The sequence below is a fragment of the Leptonychotes weddellii genome, chromosome 13 (genome assembly GCF_054177405.1).
Source record: "Leptonychotes weddellii isolate Sample4059 chromosome 13, ASM5417740v2, whole genome shotgun sequence".
Lineage (NCBI taxonomy): Eukaryota > Metazoa > Chordata > Mammalia > Carnivora > Phocidae > Leptonychotes > Leptonychotes weddellii.
In genome coordinates, this window is record NC_138381.1 from 65,932,408 (window position 1) to 65,951,682 (window position 19,275).

Genomic DNA, 19,275 nt, shown 5'->3' on the forward strand with positions numbered 1-19,275 from the left:
CTTCTTGGGGACAGGGAGCCCCACTTATTTGCAATTCTTTCCCATTTACTCAGTGGACTGCAGAGTGGAAATGTCACCCCCACCCCCAGCTAGCCTTTCATGCAGTTTGTTATTTGTAGCAGTTCTCACAACGTGCAAGATAGATATGTAGTGATACACACACACCCCTTTTTAAATGCCCGCCCCCCTCCCCAGCAGAAATCAAGAGTCGGACGCTTAACCAACTGAGCCACTCAGGTGCTCTGGGGTTTATTATTAAATACACTAGAAAATGGTCCCGTGATCTAGGTTCTCTGTTACTGAGCTTTAAGTGTGGTCTTGAACCAGGAGCCCCAGCATCCCCTACAGGTTTGTTAGAAATTCAGAGTCCCAGGCCCTGACCCAGACCTACTGAATCAGCATCTGCATTTTAACCAGGTTCCCAATTTGTATGCGTGTTCAAGTCTGAGAAGCACAGCTGTGAAGTATTTGTGTTTCCACAGTCCTAGGTGTTCTGGAAGGATCCCTAAGAAACCAGACTGGTTGCTTCTGGAGAGAAGGACTGTATTGGGAATGGGGACTTTTTGCATGGGAAGGAAATTTTTTTTACTTTTCATTTTAGACCTTTCTGCAATGTTTGCAATTTTTAACCTGCGCATCTATTACTTTAGCAATCTGTACAAATAACAATAGCAACTATTTACAGAGCTCTTGTTGATCATGTGGCATCTGCTAAGCACGTTACGGATGCTTTCATCTGTGGAATGGGAATGACAATGGGATTGCAGGACTGCTATGAAGGTTAAGGGGAAAATCGTGGGCATTGCGCTTCCTTTGACCTGGCCCCACTCAAATCACCTTTCTGCTTGAGCTCGGAGTATACGGACCTTTGTGAAATGTGACTCTGAGAAAGTGGCTTACCTCCCTGCAGTTGTAGACCAGGATCTGTTCGCATTCCTGTGAACAGGCACACCACTAGAAGCCAAGGCACCTTTATTTAGGAAAACTTGTTTTAAGACAGATATACAGAGAGACCCTTGACACTAAATTACACTCAGAAATTGACCAGGCTACATTTTGAATTGGTCTGGTTCCTAAAAGTATTTATCAACCATCGGAGCAGAGATTTCCCAAGGGGGCGGGGGTGGGGTGGGGCAGGAAATGTGATACGAAAGAAAAATCGCAGTGACATACGTTAAGTGTATGGGGGCTCTGAAACAGGTTGGCTCACAATTTCTTGGCATTTGTTGTGTATATACAGCATATAATTTACCAAAATAGCAGAGAACATTTATTTCACATAATTTTGCTATTTAAAGAAGAGAAGAGCTCGAGGAGATGGCTGTCAACTTAAAGGTCTTGTTTGTACCATCATGTAATTTCGCTCCAGTACCTTAAATTAGGGTCTGAGACTCGGTTAGGGTATTTCAGATAAGGAAGTTTCTTCTCTTTTCATCTGAGCTTCTGGACTTTGATCCTCTGACTTGATGAATCTACCAAACCAAAAAGGAAGCTTACTCCTAACTGATTTTCACAGGGTGGCATTTAGTGTCCTGTCATGAAGAGAGGTGGTCTGCCCCAGGGGGAAGAGAGTCCAACTCTGGCAAACAGACTGACCTGGGTTTGGATCCCTTGTCATGCCCCTCCGTTGCTGTGTGACCCCGGGTAGGTTACTTAAATTCTCTGAGCCTTCGTTTCCTCCCTGACTGGATGGAGACGGTAATGCCCACCTCACAGGGTTGCCATGGAGACGAAAGGAGTCAATATAGAGAGAGTGTCTCGCCAAGCCTGACACAATCCTTCAGTATTTCAGTGTTTACCGAGTGAGTGCTGACCGTGTGCTGAGTGCTGGGATAGATACCAAAGGGGACAAAAATAATAGATGTGGTCCCTGCCCTTATGGGGCTGGTGCTCTATTTGGAGAGATGATAAACAAAGAAACTGTAATAGATTTGCACATGCATCGATCTTGAGAGGGAAACAAAAGGGGTGTCAAGATAAAGAACAATTGGAGGAAGGAGGAGTCAGAGTAGACCTCCCTAAGGAGGCTGAGATCAAGAGGGCAAGGAACGTGGTGCACAGATGGTGGGGGGAGGGGGAGAGTAGGGAGAATGGCTGGTGCAAAGGCCCGGAGGCAGGACCAAGGTGTGGAGGTTGGAGAGACGGGCCAGATCACGCAGAACTCTGGACACCACAGTGAGGATTTTCCATGTTCTGCTGAGACTGGGGGGCCACCACTGAAAGCTTTCAAGCAGGCAAGAGAGGGTGGAAGATGATTAGAGTTGAGCTTGAGAAGAACTCATTAGGCACATGTTTCCACAAGAGGAGGAACAGATTGTGAAGAGTGTTTTAAAATATGATTTTATTATTATTTAGGTATAGCAAGGCCAGCAGATCAAGAGACGACTGCTGGGGGGAAAATACCCTGTAATACTCCCAGATTGTAAGAGGAGCCTGCCACACCTCAGATGCCATAGGGGGAAGCACCTGAGTTGGTAAAAAGGCAGAGGGAGTGGAGGGGAAAAGGTGGGCAAGAGCCCTTATCCTGGCTTACACAGGAAAGAAAAGGCGAGGCAGGGTAAGCAGGCTGGGGACTGGCCAGTTTGAATAATGTCAGCGGGTTCTGGGGCCCAGGGGCTGTCTGGTACTTGGCCCTGGGGGTGATGAGAACAGGTGGAAACTGACTCTGGATTGGTTACTTTGTGCACGAACACTGGCAGGTGAATCATTGCTAGTTAACTTGGGGAGGGACAATTCCTCCAGGGTCAGCAAAGCCCCAAGATGTCAAAACTCTAGACTGTAGAAAATAAAAGGCATGCTTAACACAGAAGGATGGCAAGAAAGGAAGTGGGGAGACCAGGGAGGCGGCTGTGTGGTCAGCTGTGTGAGAGGTGACGGCGGCTTGGTAGGGGGACTACAGTGGGGGAAGGATGGAGGGGATCTGAAGCTTTTGTCATTTGTCCTCCCTCCCCACCACCCCGCAACCAGGAGAGGAAGACGTCTTTCCTGGGATATCCATCTGCAAGGCATAACAAGTGCCCGCTTGTTTGGGGAACTCAGTCGGCAATGCTGACGACAGGGCACCTCCATTTTGTCCCAAGAGCTCAGCTATGTCACACAGGGGCTTCTTTGGAATCTGAGACCTATCGGCAAATGGGATTAGATGCTGTGGACCCAGAGCAGTGGAGATTGCCAAGATCCCTTAAAATAGGACTTGCTTTTTATTTCCTTCAAGACAAGACCTGGGCACTCCCTGATCTCTGTGATTTGGGAAGCACCTTTTCAGGGGCTGGACCTCTGTCTTCAAATATTTGAGGTCTGGGCATGTGAAAGATGGTGCTTGTTCAACTTGGACCCCGAAACCAGAGCTTGAGCTTCTGGGTATGGAGAAGAGGGGAGCAGATTTCAACAGTCTGGGGAGCCTTCTTAGGCAGAGAAGTCCAGAGATGAAAAAGGCTGCTTTTGAAGGCAGTGAGTTCACCTTCATGAAAGATGGTCTAGGAGAGTTGGGCATCCATCTGAGTGGACCCAGGGGTGATGATATTTAACATGTAGCACTTCGGTATGCCTACATGCTATATATACTTACTGTCTTATATAATCTCTTCAACAACCCTGGGAGGAAGGTGTTATTAAAATCCCCAATTTATAGACAAGTAAATAGAAGCTCAGAGGTATTACACCAATTGGCCCAGGCTCCCTAGAGAGTAGATAGGGTACTACAGTCACTGGCCTAAGTGACCACAGCCTGTGGTCTCAACCAATTAGCTGGTGCTTCTCTGAGGCCAAGAACACCCCTAGAGAACTGATTAAAATGCCAATTCCTGGGTCATTCTCCTGACCTAACACTGGTGCATCTCCGCAGAGTAGAGCCCAGGGATCTGAATTTTAATAAGCCATTGATGGTGGCCACAGAAGTTTGAAAGCCATCACTTGATGCCCTCCTGCCCTGGATTGGGGAGATAAGGTCTGAGGGTTTGGATACAATGGCTTTTAAGGTCCCTTCCATTCCTGAATCTCTAGAAGTCCATAATTAAAGGAAATTTTAGTTTTCTGTGGATTTTGTTTGTTTCTTTTTTTTTTTTTAAGATTTTATTTATTTGCGAGAGAGACAATGAGAGACAGAGAGCATGAGAGGGAGGAGGGTCAGAGGGAGAAGCAGACTCCCTGCCGAGCAGGGAGCCCGATGCGGGACTCGATCCCGGGACTCCAGGATCATGACCTGAGCCGAAGGCAGTCGCTTAACCAACTGAGCCACCCAGGCGCCCGATTTTGTTTGTTTCTGTTTTCCTGCCAACCCCATCGACCTGCATTGATCTTGTTCCCTGGGTAGTGGACCACTAGTTTATATTCTGGACAAAAAGTAACAATCACAAATAAATAGAGTTAACTTTTATTAAGCCCTTACCATGTGCTGGTACCTCCACTAAGCACTTGAGACTGAGGCCTGGAGAAGAAAAGATTACCTTCCAATTTAGCAGGAAAGGCAGGATTTGAATCTGGGTCTGCTTGAGTAGAGAGGGCCCTGCACTTGATCATTCTGTGCCATGGCTTCAGTGGAGGGGGGGCGGGGGACAGAGGTCTGTGCAACAACTTTCCAGGTAGTTTGTCTTTGTAACTCATCCATTCATTCAATAAGCATGCCATGACGACCTTCTGTGTGTGAGACTGAGCTCTTGTCCTCATGGACTTTACAATCTTTTACCAAAGGGATACTGAGGATGGAGGGATGTGCACAAGTTGCTGGAAGAACATGTACTAGGGTCCTGACATGAGTAAGGTCAGAGAAATGAGGTTGAAAGAGAGACCCAAAGACGCTCTAGAAATAGAGAGACTGAATAATTCATTGCCTATACTAAAATACTTTAGAGTTGTGGTTCTCAATGGGGCGTGATTTTTGTCTCCTAGGGGCCATTGGCAATATCTGGAGACATTTTTGATTGTCACAACTTGGGGGGACGGATATGGCGTCTAGTGGGTAGAGGCCAGGGATGCCGCTAAACATCCTATAATGCATAGCACAGCCCCCCACCACAAAGTATTATCTTGTCTAAAATGTGAAGAGTGTCAAAATTGAGAAACCGTGTACTACAGAGTAAAAGAGATATAATTAATAATTACAACAGAATAATTTCCATAAACCAGGATGGTACCGGGCACACCCATGCAGAGAGCTTAGAATCATAAAGTTGAAAATGCCTTTAAAGGTGGCCCAGGCACTGCTTAAGTGTCAGGACAGTAAATACATTGCCTAAGATCACACAGTGATTCACACACAGATCTGCATAAATCTTTTAGACAGCCAGAGAAGCGTTTGATTGGGGCCGTAAAGCTACTCTCTAGATCAGCAGAGCCTGGGACGATCCTCCCCCAAACCTAAGATTGTTCCCCTTAAGTCACTAAAACACATATCCCCTAGAGATGAGGCTGGCTGGCATGTGTTTGAAATGATGGGGTGTGAGCAGCTTTGAGCTTGAGGTTTTAAAAGGTTTTGGTGGGTTGACCTTGAGGATCCCTAGGCTATTGAAATAACTCTTTGCTTTTTTTTGCCTGTGAAGTGAGTGATAATGAACATTTTCTTAGTGTTCTGAAAAGGAGGCCATGGCTTCTAGGTGATGTTGGAGGTTAAGGGAAACAAATCTAGAGTGGAGGAAGACAAATAACACCAGCACTATTCATTGAGCCCTTGGAGCCAGGTACTGTGCTAAGAACTTCCCAGTGATGACTATCCTGATCTTCACAACAGCCCTGCCATGCAGATACTGCCATTATCTTGACTTTATGGAAGAACGCCCAGCCTTTGGGAGGTGAAGTCACTAGCCCAAGGCCACCCAGATGTTTGAACCCAGGTCTGCCTGCCTCAGAGCCCACACTTTTACCCCTGCTGTTGATTAAGCTCAGGAGAAGTCAGTGGGAGATTCCTTGAGGTAATAGATTTTTTTTTTTTTAAAGATTTTATTTATTTGACAGAGAGAGATACAGCGAGAGAGGGAACACAAGCAGGGGGACCGGGAGAGGGAGAAGCAGGCTTCCCGCAGAGCAGGGAGCCCGATGCGGGACTCGATCCCAGGACCCTGGGATCATGACCCGAGCCGAAGGCAGACGCTTAACAACTGAGCCACCCAGGCGCCCCCCTTGAGGTAATAGATTTAAGTTTAATCTTGACAACAAAGTTTGTAAGAAAGGAGGGAGAAAGAAAGTAGATTGGGCAAACACAGGATAAAGTTCTAACTCATTGTTACAGGCTGCAGGGCACTGTATGGCCTGGTCCCTGCCATCCTCTGCAGCCTCCCTTGAGCCACTAGTTTCCTCTATGTTCCCTCCACTGGCCTGATTTTGAGATGCAACACTTTTTTCCTACTTCAGTGCTTTTGTCTACACAGTTCCCTTTGTCCATAATACTCCTCAGCCTATCTCTTTCCTTGGATGACTCCTATACATCTCTGGGGGCTCAACTGCAATGTCGCTTCCTCAAGGAAACCTTCACTGATCCTCCCCCCCACCCCATCTAGAACTAGTCTCACTGCACCCTGCACTTTTCCTTTACAGCCCTTAAAACAATTCTCATAATTATTGGGCAATGATATGTGTTCAATGTCTGCCTCTCTCAGCACCAGTCCAGTGCTGTCCAATAGAATTTTCTGCAGTTATGGAAATGTTTTAGACCTGTGCTGTCCAATGTGGTAGCCACTAATCACATGTAGCTATTGAGCACTCAAAATGTGGTTAGTGCAATTGAGAAAATGATTTTTCAAATTTCACGTATTTATTTATAAGTTACATTTTATATTGTATATTATACTATAGAAATGATTTCATATCCAAATTACATAATTTAAGTTTAAATTTAAATAACCACATATGGCTAGTGACAACCGTATTGGACATTGCAGCTCCAGACTGTGACTTCCTTGAGAGCAAGGACCATGTCTATCTTAGTTGTAGAATCCCTTGTATCTAGGATGGTGCCTAAATGAATAAAATGAATGAGTCAATCAACCAATCAACCAATGTAGTCTGCAAAAGTTGCTTTCAAGAAATCATCCTACAAAGGAGAGACCTAGAGAAGTCTGACTTGCACAAGGTCATATAATAAGGCAGAACTAGATACAAAATCTTAGACTCCAGGGGTGCCTGGACAGCTCAGTCATTAAGCGTCTGCCTTCGGCTCAGGTCATGATCCCAGGGTCCTGGGATCGAGTCCCACATCGGGCTCCCTGCTCTGTGGAAAGCCTGCTTCTCCCTCTCCTACTCCCCCTGCTTGTGTTCCTTCTCTCGCTGTGTCTCTCTCTGTCAAATAAATAAATAAAATCTTAAAAAAAAAACACAAAACCTTAGGCTCCAGAATCTCCTGTACATGGTACTGTGCCTAAATGGACAGCAGGTGAAAGGCAGAGGTTGTTTGGGGCCTAAAATGAACCATCCTAGAGCTGTGTGAAGGAGCTCAAGTGTAAGGAGGGACTGTTTCCTTAGGCACCCTCATCCCCCTTTCCCCTCCCTGAACCTTGTAAACTACTTAGTGGCTTATAATATATTAACACTTGGCTTCCCACAGGACTAAGTCTGTTCCAAAGTCCACTCTTGCCAACCCTCTACAGGGAATTCTGATTTTTTAAAAAAACCATATTGCTCTCAGGAAATCTGTTGCCTGCAATCTGTACACAATATACACAGGGTGTGGTTTAAAAAACCTCTAAGTCGTGATTTGTAACCCCCTCAGATTCATGTAGCTGTTCCTTTTACTTCACTCCTTTTTTATAAATAGAAGTCAACACGTTTCAGGGCTAATTCTGACTTCATTCAAATTGCAGATTACGATTTTGAAGATTCCAGCATAGGGAGTCTCTATACATTTTTATAAATGATTTTTTGAGATGTAATAATAATATTAGTTAATATATGTTGAGTGCTTTGTGTCTACCAGGCGTTCAGCACACATTATCTCACCTGATCGTTACAGTAACTCTGTGAATCAAGGACTATTGTGAGCCCCATTTTATGGTGAGGGAAGCTCAATCTCAGAAAGGTTAAGTCACTTGCTCAAAGTCAAATAACCGGAAAGTGGCAAAGCCAAGATCTGAATTCAAGCCTGTCTTACTTAAGAGCTAATGCTCTTAGCCAGACACAATTTGGCCTTGCTAATAGATATTACATGTATTTACATGTTAAAGTATCAGAGAGAATAACCAAGAAACTTAACCTGCGGTTTGGGAAGAGAGAGACTACCTTTTATTCTTGTACTTCTTTTCGAACTTTATTTACCCTATGTATAGATTATATTAGTACATTATATTAACATGAGTATAAAAAACTAAATTAATTTTTAAATTTAAATAAATAAAAACCTCATCATTTTTACCTTCTTTTTAATTAAGGAAGGAATTGTCACAATAGTGTCATGTCTATACTTGAATAGATTAAATATAAATGAATCTCTAAGTAATCTGCAAAGTTCACATGCTCTGACATTATTTGAAAATTTATCTCAATAAACTGCCATTCCAATATGTATTGTATTCTTATTCTGAGTACCAGATTTCATATTTCAATTTCTGAATTATTTTTTTAATTTTGAGATAATAGGTTGTTTTTTTTAACATGATATTTGTTTTCAACAAAAGTGGTGTTTCCCTCAAGAGACTTACAGTCACATATGTATATTTTTATATATTCATACATCGACCTCTGGATATTATAACTGAACATCCTTTGGCATTTGTGAAATAATGCTGATTACATAAGATATGCTATTTGTAGACCAATTAATAAATACTTAAAAGTAAAATTTAATTAAAATTTTTAAATGAAAATTAATTTTACACCGATTGAGAAGTAAACATTAACAATACCCTTCAGTATTCAGAGCCTCAGAGAGCTGTATCAGTCACACTAAAAGTCACTTGGGAGAATTTCTCCGTGGCTTACAGAGGAAAAAAAAAATTTAAGTCAAGAAAATACACATACACTAACAATGATGTATCCTTTACAACAAATCCAAACAGTGTCTACCTTTACCATCCAAATGGCTAGTGCTTCTAAAAATTAAAACAAAAATCCCCATTAATGCCCCATCCCATAGTCTTGGGATTTGCTTAACAGTCACCAGTGGCTTGTAGTAGAAGAAATTGGTAAGCCCCTCCACAAGGCCCCTGTCCTTTCTGTTGCTTGGTTGTATTTCTCCAAGATTCTCAGAGTAAATTTGATGTCCCTTAAAAATTCCCATCCTCTAGCTTTGTATTCCTGATGTTCTCAAGGATAGCCTTCGACAGAGTCTCACTCTAGGTAGCTGTTACAAAATCCTTTCATTCAGGAGAAGGCAAGAGGTTTCAGCCCTCTCATTCACACACTTCATAAACAACAAGACTTTGCCCAAGCCTCCCCTCTAGGAAGGTATTCCGGCTTTTTAGAAACCACTTTGCAACAGCAGTACCATTCCCTTCCAAAAGACCTTGCAGAAAAATTAGGAATTTCACAGCATAGGAGAAAAGGCTGGGAAAAACCAATGTCATTGCATGGACTCATCAATTCAGTCCACATTTTCAAAACAGCAGCTAATGCTTTCTCTTAAAACACAGACCTCAAAAATCCCTTTAGGATTGCGAGCAATTAAAAGGGAAAACATAACAGCCCCAGGTCCCCATAAGATTCTGATGGATCTGAAAAATAGAACTGAGTCAGAGATACAGGGGCTGGACTGTGAAATAGGAAAATGGCTTGTCTCCTTGGGGCCTAATTCTTTCCTCTCCAACAGTTCCTTTTACATTCAAGAAGCCATGCAGAGATGCCCCCCTGCCGGTTTTCATTTCTTAAAGGAAAGCCTGTCTGCCTCTCCCTCGCCCCCATGATACTCACGGCAGCTGCCTTAGCTGGAATAAGTCCTCCTCCATGTCCGCGCTGCGCCAGGACGAGCCCTTTTCATGGCCCTTACATGGTGTTGGTGGATGACGAGCGGTCGGGGTTTCAGCACCAGGGTGCTGGACAGCTCCCGCGCCGCTTCCTCCCTTGGCGGCAGCTGTTCAGGGGAGGGAGCCGCCGGGAACCAGCCTACGAGACAAAGCCGCGGCCGCCAGGAGAGTGGGCGGAGAGGAGGAGGCGGAGGGCAGAGCGAGCTGCGCGGGGAGAGGGGGCGGGGAGAGCCCTTCTGGTTAGAGGAATTTACAGGCTCTCTGTGGTTGGCGATGTTTTACTGGGTGCCTGTAGGGCACAACAGCCTGTGAAATGGCTGTCGAGGTACCAATGAGCACTCTTTGGTTGACAACCCCTCTCTAAATGTTTATTTGTAGGGATTCATTAGTGTTGTTATCGGTGTAATATTCTTGAAACCCAGGCTGGTATAGCAAATGAAGGGAATGAAAAATTCAAAGAAGCATGCATGAAAATACTGTTTATTGAGCACCTACTGTATGCCAGACACTGTAATAGGCGCCAGGTATATGCGAGACAAGTTAGACGTGTCATTGTCATCATGGGGCTGTCTAGTGAAATGGATCAAGAAAAAAAAATGTTAAGTATGGGAAGCTCAAAGATCACTCATTCATTCATTTATTCATTCATTCAGGAAACAAGCATTTTTGAGTGATTTCTACAGCCCTGACACTGGGGAATCAAAGATTAATAAAACCAAATCCCTGCCTTCAAAATCCTCCCGATCTGTGGTTTCCTCATCCTCCTCCAGCTACATTGTCTGCCCTCTTTAGAACTTAAGCTCCATAAAGGTTTGCTGATGTACCCCAAGGGCCTAGAACAATAAAACTTTATTTATGGACACTGAAATTGGAATTTAATATCCCTCACTAAACTTAACCCCAGGGCTTTGCATTGTGTACACTCAATACATGCTTGTTAAACTGAAAACAAACTGAACTTTCATTCCAGGTCAGTAGGGATTTGGTATCTATTGTAAGCGGTGGAGAGCAAGGGTAATGATTTCTATTAGAGCTGGCTAGTTGGAGGTCCATTGGTAGTGTGTCCAACTTGTCCTGGTTTGCCCAGGACCTCGAGTTTTAGCACTGGAAGTTCCAAGTCCTGGGAAGACCTGAGTCCCAGGCAAGCCTTGACAGTTGGTTACTCGACAACCACAAGCCAGATCCACAGAGAGATGTGTTTTGAGTAGCCTGAAGGGTTAACAAGAATACTTTTAAGTGTAAAGATTCAAAACCATGACACTCTTAGAAGAAAGCATAGGAGTAGATCCTCATGACCTTGAGTTAGGCAGCGGTTTCTTAGACATGACATCAAAAGCACAAGAGACAAAAGAAAAAAATTAAATTACATTGGACTGGACCAAAGTTAAAAGCTTTTCTGCCTCAAAGGACGCCATCAAGAAAGTGAAAAGACAACCCAAGGCATGGGAGAAAATACTTGCAAATTATATACCTGATAAGAGACTTACTTCAAACAATATAAAGCACTCTTACAACTCAATAATAAAAAGGCAATGTAATTTAAAAACGGACAAATAGTATGAATAGATATTTCTGCAAAGAAGATGTGTGACTAGCTGGGGCGCCTGGGTGGCTCAGTCAGTTTAGTGTCCGACTCTTGATTTCGGCTCAGGTGCTGATCTCAAGGTAGTGAGATCCAGCCCCACATAGGGCTTTGCACTCAGCAGGGAGTGAGATTCTCTCTCTTTCTCTCTGCCCCTCCCCTCACTCTCACACAAGCTCTCTCTCTCTTTCTCTCAAATAAATCAATAAATCTTTTTTTAAAAATGTGTGACTAGCCAATAAGCACTTGAAAAAAATGCTTAACATCATTAGTTATTAGGGAAACGCAAATCAAAACAATGAGATACCACTTCATACCCACTGGAATGGCTAGAATTAAAAAGACAGACCATAACTAGTGTTGGTGAAGATGTGGACTGGACATTCCCCTCATACACAGTTGCTGGGAATGTAAAAATGGTGCAGCTGCTATAGAAAACATTGAGTAGTTTCTCAAAAGTTTAAACAGAGTTACCTCAGGACCCAGCAATAAAACTTGTAGGTATATACCCCAAAGAAATGAAAACACAGTGTGCACAAAACTTGTACACAATGTTCATAGCATTGTTATTTATAATATCAAAAAGTGGAATCACCCAAAAGTTCATCAAGTGATCATCAAATTATACACTTAAAAAGAGTGAATTGGGTGTCTCAGTCAGTTGAACGTCCGACTCTTGATTTTGGCTCAGGTCATGATCTCATAGTTGTGAGATGGAGCCCTGTGTGAGGCTCCGGGCTCGGCATTGAGTCTGCTTGAGATTCTCTCCCTCCCTTTCCCTCTGCTCCTCCTCCTGCTCATGATCTCTTTCTCTCCATCCCCCACCCTCAAATAAATAAATAAATAAAATCTTAAAAAAAAAACCAAAACAGGGGCGCCTGGGTGGCTCAGTTGGTTAAGCGGCTGCCTTCGGCTCAGGTCATGATCCTGGAGTCCCTGGATCGAGTCCCGCATCGGGCTCCCTGCTCGGCGGGGAGTCTGCTTCTCCCTCTGATCCTCCCGACCCTCCCCCCTCTCATGTGCTCTCTCTCTCAGTCTCTCTCTCTCAAATAAATAAATAAAATCTTTAAAAAAAAAAAAAAACCCAAAACAAACAAGCAAAAAGAGTGGATTATGTGGTATGTAATTATACTTCAATAGAGCTGTTCTTTTTTTTAAATAATGACTTTTAATAATTTTTAATAATAAGTAATAAAATTTGACTTCCAATTTTTTCAACATTTAAACAGAGAGATTTCACATAACAGGGTTATCAGCTTCTTGGGGAAGAGGGAAGCAGTGTTCCTCCACTGGGTCTGCCTTTCTGTCTGGCCACTAGGAAGTGGTGTCTGCAAGCAGCGTGCCTGGCATTATCAAAGCTACAGCAAGCTTCACACATTAAGGTTCCCTCACTGCCCTCTGGAGACTTTTGAGGTGCCCCTGAAAACTGGGAGAACAGTACTCAGTACATAATAGGTATTTGAAAAATCCTAAAGAATTAATGTTTTCTCTTCTTTCTTAGAAACATGGTTACATTTTTCTAAAGCAGTGGTTTCCGCCTTTGAGTGTGAGTGAGCATCCCCCAGAGGGCTTGTTAGCTTGCAGATGGTCGTGCACCACCCCCAGAGTTTCTAATTCAGCAGGTCTGGGGTGAGGCTTGAGAGTTTCCATTTCTAACAGGTTCCCAAATGATACTGATTCTGTTGGTCTGGGGACCCCACCGAGAACGCCTGTTTTAAAGTTATGTCTGGATGAGATTATCAGCCAAGAAAAATACAACCCATGTTTGTTTTATACCTCTGATCTTTGAGACATCCTTGAGCAGATATGAATATCATAAAGGCAGTAACTTCCAGCTAACCACATTATCCATCTGTCCGGGAAATGGGGGCATGCCAAAAGCCAGATGGATTTTATTTCACATCAGAGTAATGCATCATGGTCTCTCCTCTCAGATTCTTAAAACAAAATCTGTAGGGGCTGGAATAAAGACTGAAAAACCGCCCCGTGGCCTGAAATACTGAATATATAATTATGTGCTATGAACAAGTAATTCTCCTATCAACTGTGATCTGAATCCTATTATTATTAAGACAATAGTCCACTAGTTATAAAAATGGCACTTAATTTTTTTAAAAGGAAGCCTGTGGATTTAAATTCATAAAGAGATTTGTCTTTTTTTTCCCCCCCTTTGGAACTGAAATAGGATAAAAAACCAAAAGGGGCAAATAAGCCTTTGGTGGTAGATCCCTGTTCTGCTAGCCATGCTGGTAGGATGGCATTTCCACCTGGAGTCATTCCCAGGTCCCTGGCATTATGCTGGGAGCTGTTAATTACCTACTGACTTTACCCAGGAGCCAGTAGAAAGGGGAGGCTTGGCTACATTAAAAAATATAGAGGTGTATAACTTCAAACACTCCCTTGGCCATATGTCTCATTAGTCTATGAAACACAAGGTCTCTAATCTACAATGAGAGAGGCCTGAAGGGGGCAAAGAGAACCTATTTTCCCCTTCAATTCTGACCTCTTTTTCTTCCTGTATTTTGGGGCAGCTGGCTCAAAAGACAAACTCTAAAGCTCTCCTAATAAAACCATGATCTCTCAGACATTGTATTTCCAGAGGAACATAAAATAAGCAAGAGGTAAATGTGAATCAGAGGCCAGAACACCTATCCAGACCTAGGGAAGAGATTATCAAGCAGAAGCAGTTCAAGATATCTGAGTCAACACTGAAGAAGAGATAGGTCTTTTCTTTGCAGTCTTGTGACTTGTATTTTCAATTTCTTTCATTCAAAGTGTTTCCTAATTTCCCTTGTCAATTCTTTGTTTACCTATTTATTATTTAGAAATGTGTTGTCTAATTTCCATGTATTTATTGGTTTCCCAAATTTCCTTCCATTACTGATTTCTAATTTCATTGCATTGTGGTTGGAGAGCATAATTTGTATGGTTGTAGTCTTTTTAAATTCATTGAGACTTGTTTTATGGCCTACTGTATGGTCTATCTTGGAGAATGCTCCATGTGCACTTGAGAAGGAAGTGTATTCTGCTACTGTTGTGGGAAATGTTCTGTAGATGTCTATTGGATCTAGTTGGTTTATTGTGTTGATCAAAGTTCTCTTTCTTTGCTGATCTTCCGTCTGGTTGTTCTATCCATTATTGAAAGTGGGGTATTGAAATCTCCAACTGTTATTCTTGAATTGTCTATTTTCCCCTTAAATTCTGTCTTCTTTTACTTCATGTATTTTGGGGTTGTGTTGTTAAGTGCATGCATGCTCACAGTTGTTATATCTTCTTGATGAATTGATGTTTTTATCATCATAAAATGTCTTTCTTTGTCTCCAGTAACATTTTTTTTGGTCTTAAAACCTATTTTGTCTCCTATTTGCATAGTCACCTCATTCTCTTTTGGTTACTGTTTGGATGGTAAGACTTTTTCCATCCTTTCACTTTCAACCTATTTGTGTCTTTGAATCTAAAATGAAAAATCTCTTGTAGACAGTGTATAGTTGGATCATGTTGTCTTATCCTTTCTGCCAATCTCTGGATTTTAGAGAATTTAATCCGTTTAAATTTAATGTAATCATGGATCATGTAGAAAACAAATTATGTTTTATGTCTGTTTTGTTCCTCAGTTCCTCCATCACTGCTTGTTTTGTGATAAACATATTTTTTAGTGTACCATTTTAATTCCCTTGTCATTTCTTTTAATATATATATTTTTAGTTATTTTCTTAGTGGTTGCTCTGAGGATTACCACTAACATCTCAATTTATAACAATCTAGTTTGGATTAATACCAACTTAATCTCATTATTCTACAAAAACTTTGTTCCTGTGTATCTTCATTTCTCCCACCTTTTAAGTTGTTTTGGTTATAAATTGTATCTTTATGCATTGTAAATAAAGAGAAAAATTAGTTACAAACAAAAACCACATTTTCCATGTTTTATATATATTTTTAAAGATTTTATTTATTTATTTATTTGACAGAGAGAGACACAGCGAGAGAGGGAACACAAGCAGGGGGAGTGGGAGAGGGAGAAGCAGGCTTCCCTCTGAGCAGGGAGCCCAATGTGGGGCTCAATCCCAGGACCCTGGGATCATGACCCGAGCTGAAGGCAGACACTTAACGACTGAGCCACCCAGGTTCTAAAGTTATGTTAGTCTGAAAAATTCCCTTTAGTATTTCTTGCAGGGCAAGACTGCTAGAAAAAAATCTTGGTGTTTGTTTATCTGGGAAGTCTCAATTTCTCCTTCATTTTTGAAGAGTCGTTTTGCCAGATATAGGATTCTTGATTGACAGTTCTTTTTTCTTTTAGAACACTGAATATATATCATCCTACTGCCTTCTGTACCCTATTGTTTCTGATGAGAAATCAGTTGTTAATCGTATTGAGATCCCTTTTGCGTGAGAATCACCTCTCTTTCTGCTTTCAAAATTCTCTTTGTCTTTTGACTGCTTATTTGTGAGTCTAGGTGTGAATCTCTTTGAATTTATCCTGGAGTTCACTGAGCTTCTTGGATGTGTAGATTATTGTTTCCTATCAAATTTTGGAAGTTTTTAGCCACTATTTTTTCAAATATTCTTTCTGCCCCTTTCTTTCTCCTCTTTTCTGGGATTCCCATTGTGCATGTGTTATATGCTTGATGGTGTTCCACAGGTCTCTAAACCTCTGATCAGTGTTCTTTATTTATTTTTCTTTCTGCTCCTAAAATGGATAATGTCAATTGATCTATTTTTGTGTTCATTGATTCTTTCTTCTGCCTGCTCAAATCTGTTGTGGAGTCCCTCTAGTGAGTTTTTCATTTCAGTTATTCAAGTCCAGAATTTCTACTTGATTTCTTTTTATAATTTCTTTCTTTTTATTAACATCCTCTATTTGGTGAGACATTGTTCTCACTCTTTCCTTTAGCTCTTCATACCTGTGTATAGGAAAAACCTGCCCAGTTTTCCTGAGTAGGGAAAAACCCAGCTCTCCTTCCTGTGTTTCTCTTTTACTTTTCAAACTACTACTACATTCACTACACTTCTGCCAACATATTTCTCATACCATGATTTCCCACACCAAGCAATTGTCTGTAACACCAGCTGGATGTCTTATAATTTAACTCAACCCTGACACAATTTACCTGGAGATACTGTCAGATCCTACAGGTTAAGGGCTCAATCCCATAAGAGTGCTTCTACCTCACTACAGATAACAATTGCAATTAGGTTACCCACAACTTCTGTCCAATTTGGCTACAGATTGGAGGTTCCCATGACCCCCACCTCAGGTTCAATTAATTTGCTAGAGTGGCTCACAGAGCTTGGGGAAACAATTCCTTACATTCATCAGTTTATTAAAGGATATGATAAAGGATATAGATGAACAGCCAGATGAATAAATACATAGGGTTGAGGACTGGGAGGGTCTCAAAATGCTGGAGCTTCTGTCCCCATGGAGTTGGGGTGCATTTGCCAACCGGGAAGTTCTCCAAACCCGTACTATTGGGATTTTATGGAGACCTCCTCATATAGGCATGATCAATTATTAACCCATTTCTAATCCCTCTCCCCTTTCTGGAGGATGGAAGGTAGAGCTGAAAATTCTCACCTTCTAATCATGGCTTGCTCTTTCTGGTGACCAGCTCCCATTCAGAGCCATCCAGAGCCCACTCAGAGTCACCTCAATAGAATGAAAGATGCTCCTACTGCTCTTAACACTTAGGAAACCACAAAGGTTTCAGGAGCCTTGTGCCAGAAACTGGGGGGCAGATACAAACACTTTGGAAAACTATTTGGCAGTTTCTTAAAGCAATGTGCTAAGATCTTATAGGACTACTGTTTGAATAGGAATGGGTGACTTTGAATGCCATTCTTACTGGGGAAAAACAAAGAAAGGAATCCAGTCACTGTTTGACAAGACATAAATTAACATCAAATAGGAGGAAGTGTACACAATTAACCATATCCAAGTTCTAAAAAGCCTATAGGGGCTTGCTAGTTTAAGAAAGTGAATATACACAATGTATGAACTGATCAGTCATATAAATTAGGTAATGATTACTGTAATTGCTTATTGCAAATTATTTTTATAAAGGACTTACATTAAAGAGCTACCTAGAAAGGGTTAAATGTGGGCTCAATATTGTCAGGATCTGAGGTAAGAGGAGCTTAAAAGCTGAGTTTTAGGATTCCTCTGGAGACTGGACATCAACTAGGATATGAGTTACAAAGGTTGCAATAATCCAGAACTATTGCTTACAGAAAGAAAAAAATCATACATATAATCTTCTCTTAAAAATTGGTTTTCTAGGGGTGCCTGGGTGTCTCAGTCGGTTAAACATCTGTCTTCAGCTCAGGTCATGACCCAGGGTCCTGGGATCGAGCCCTGTATCAGGCTCCATGCTCAGCAGGGGTCTGCTTCTCCCTCTCCCTCTGCTCTCTCTCTCAAGCAAATAAATAAAATATTTTTTAAAAATTATTTTTCTAATTGTAAAAGAAATAAATGATCATTTAGAAATTCAGATAACATGCAAAAGCATTCAGAAGAAAATAAAAATTATTACTATATACAACAAAGAGATAACCAGAGTTACCACTTTGGGAATATATCCTTCTAGTCATTTTTTGATGCTGGGACACCCATACATAAATATCTTTTTATAAATTTGAAATCATATTTATCCTATGGAGACTTGCTTTTTTCACTTTTCACAAGCTTCTAATGAACATTCCTGACCAAAAGGAATGTCAGTTTTGATACTGTCTCCCCTATGTTTTTCAAGTTTTAAATTTTTAATTATTTTTTGAATAAATAATGCATGCACATGGTACAAAATTCACAAAGGACAAAAGGATGTCTTTCCCTGTTCTCAGTAACATAGTTTCCTTACAAGAGGCAAACAGTGTTCCTGGTTTCTTGATTCTCTCTATATTTATAAACTCTTAATTTTTATTCTCTCCCACAAATAACAGCATTCCATTTCATTGTCCTACAACTTACTGTTTTCTCTCAATGTCTTAGACTCTTAGAATCTTAGAATCTTCCTTGTCAGTCCACAAAGAGCTGGTTCATTATTTTCACACTACACAGTACTCTGCTGCATGGGTTACCATAATTTTGCTGGGTATCTTCCAATCTTTTAATATTAGCAAAAAGACTGCAATAAATATCTTTATTCTTACCTCTGTATGATAAATACTTAGGTCACAGAATATACAGATTTTTAATTTTTCTAAGTAGTTCAAATTGCCTTGGATGGAGATACTCATCTATGCTCCCACAGGGATCCCCAAGAGTGCCTGTTTCCTCATATAATTGCCATCACTCTGTGTTATTGTGTTTTTCATGCTTTCAATCTGATATGTATTAAATCAGAGAAAGAGAGACAGAGACTGAGAGATCATTTTTAAGGTATTGGCTCACATGATTGTGGAAGTTAGCAAGTCCAAAATATTCAGGGTGGGCCAGCAAGGTAGAGACCCAGAGAAGAGTGAATATTGAAGTTCAAGTCTAAAGGCCATCTGCTAGCAGAATTCCTGCTTGTTTGGGGGAGGTCCATCTCTTTGTTCTATTCAGACCTTCAACTGATTGGATGAGACCCACCTACGTTAGGGAGGGCAATCTATATTACTCAAAGTCTACAGATTTAAATATTAATCTCACCCAAACATCCAGAATAATGTTTGACCAAATTTCTGGGCACCATGACCCAGCCAAGTTAACATATAAAATAAACCATTACATCCAGGGGAAAAGATCAATTGCTTAAGTTCACACAGTCAGCCAGATGGAAGTTTTGGTCTATGTCTAGAACCAAGGATCTCTTTATTTAAGCCCAG

The 19,275-nt window shown here is 41.5% G+C and overlaps 2 protein-coding genes across 2 annotated transcripts in view; one reads left to right on the top strand and one right to left on the bottom strand.

The window, feature by feature from the left end:
- SVOP (SV2 related protein) overlaps positions 1-10,076 on the bottom strand; it is a 55,375-nt gene extending 45,299 nt beyond the window's left edge. Inside the window, exon 1 of the mRNA XM_031021319.2 lies at positions 9,832-10,076. Within this exon, the coding sequence (XP_030877179.2) occupies positions 9,832-9,866 (35 nt within the window). The 5' untranslated portion in view covers positions 9,867-10,076. The remainder of the gene's footprint in view (positions 1-9,831) is intronic.
- The window catches only part of USP30 (ubiquitin specific peptidase 30), a 76,217-nt gene that overhangs the window by 25,585 nt on the left and 31,357 nt on the right, over positions 1-19,275 (top strand). The gene's annotated exons all lie outside the window — the stretch shown is intronic.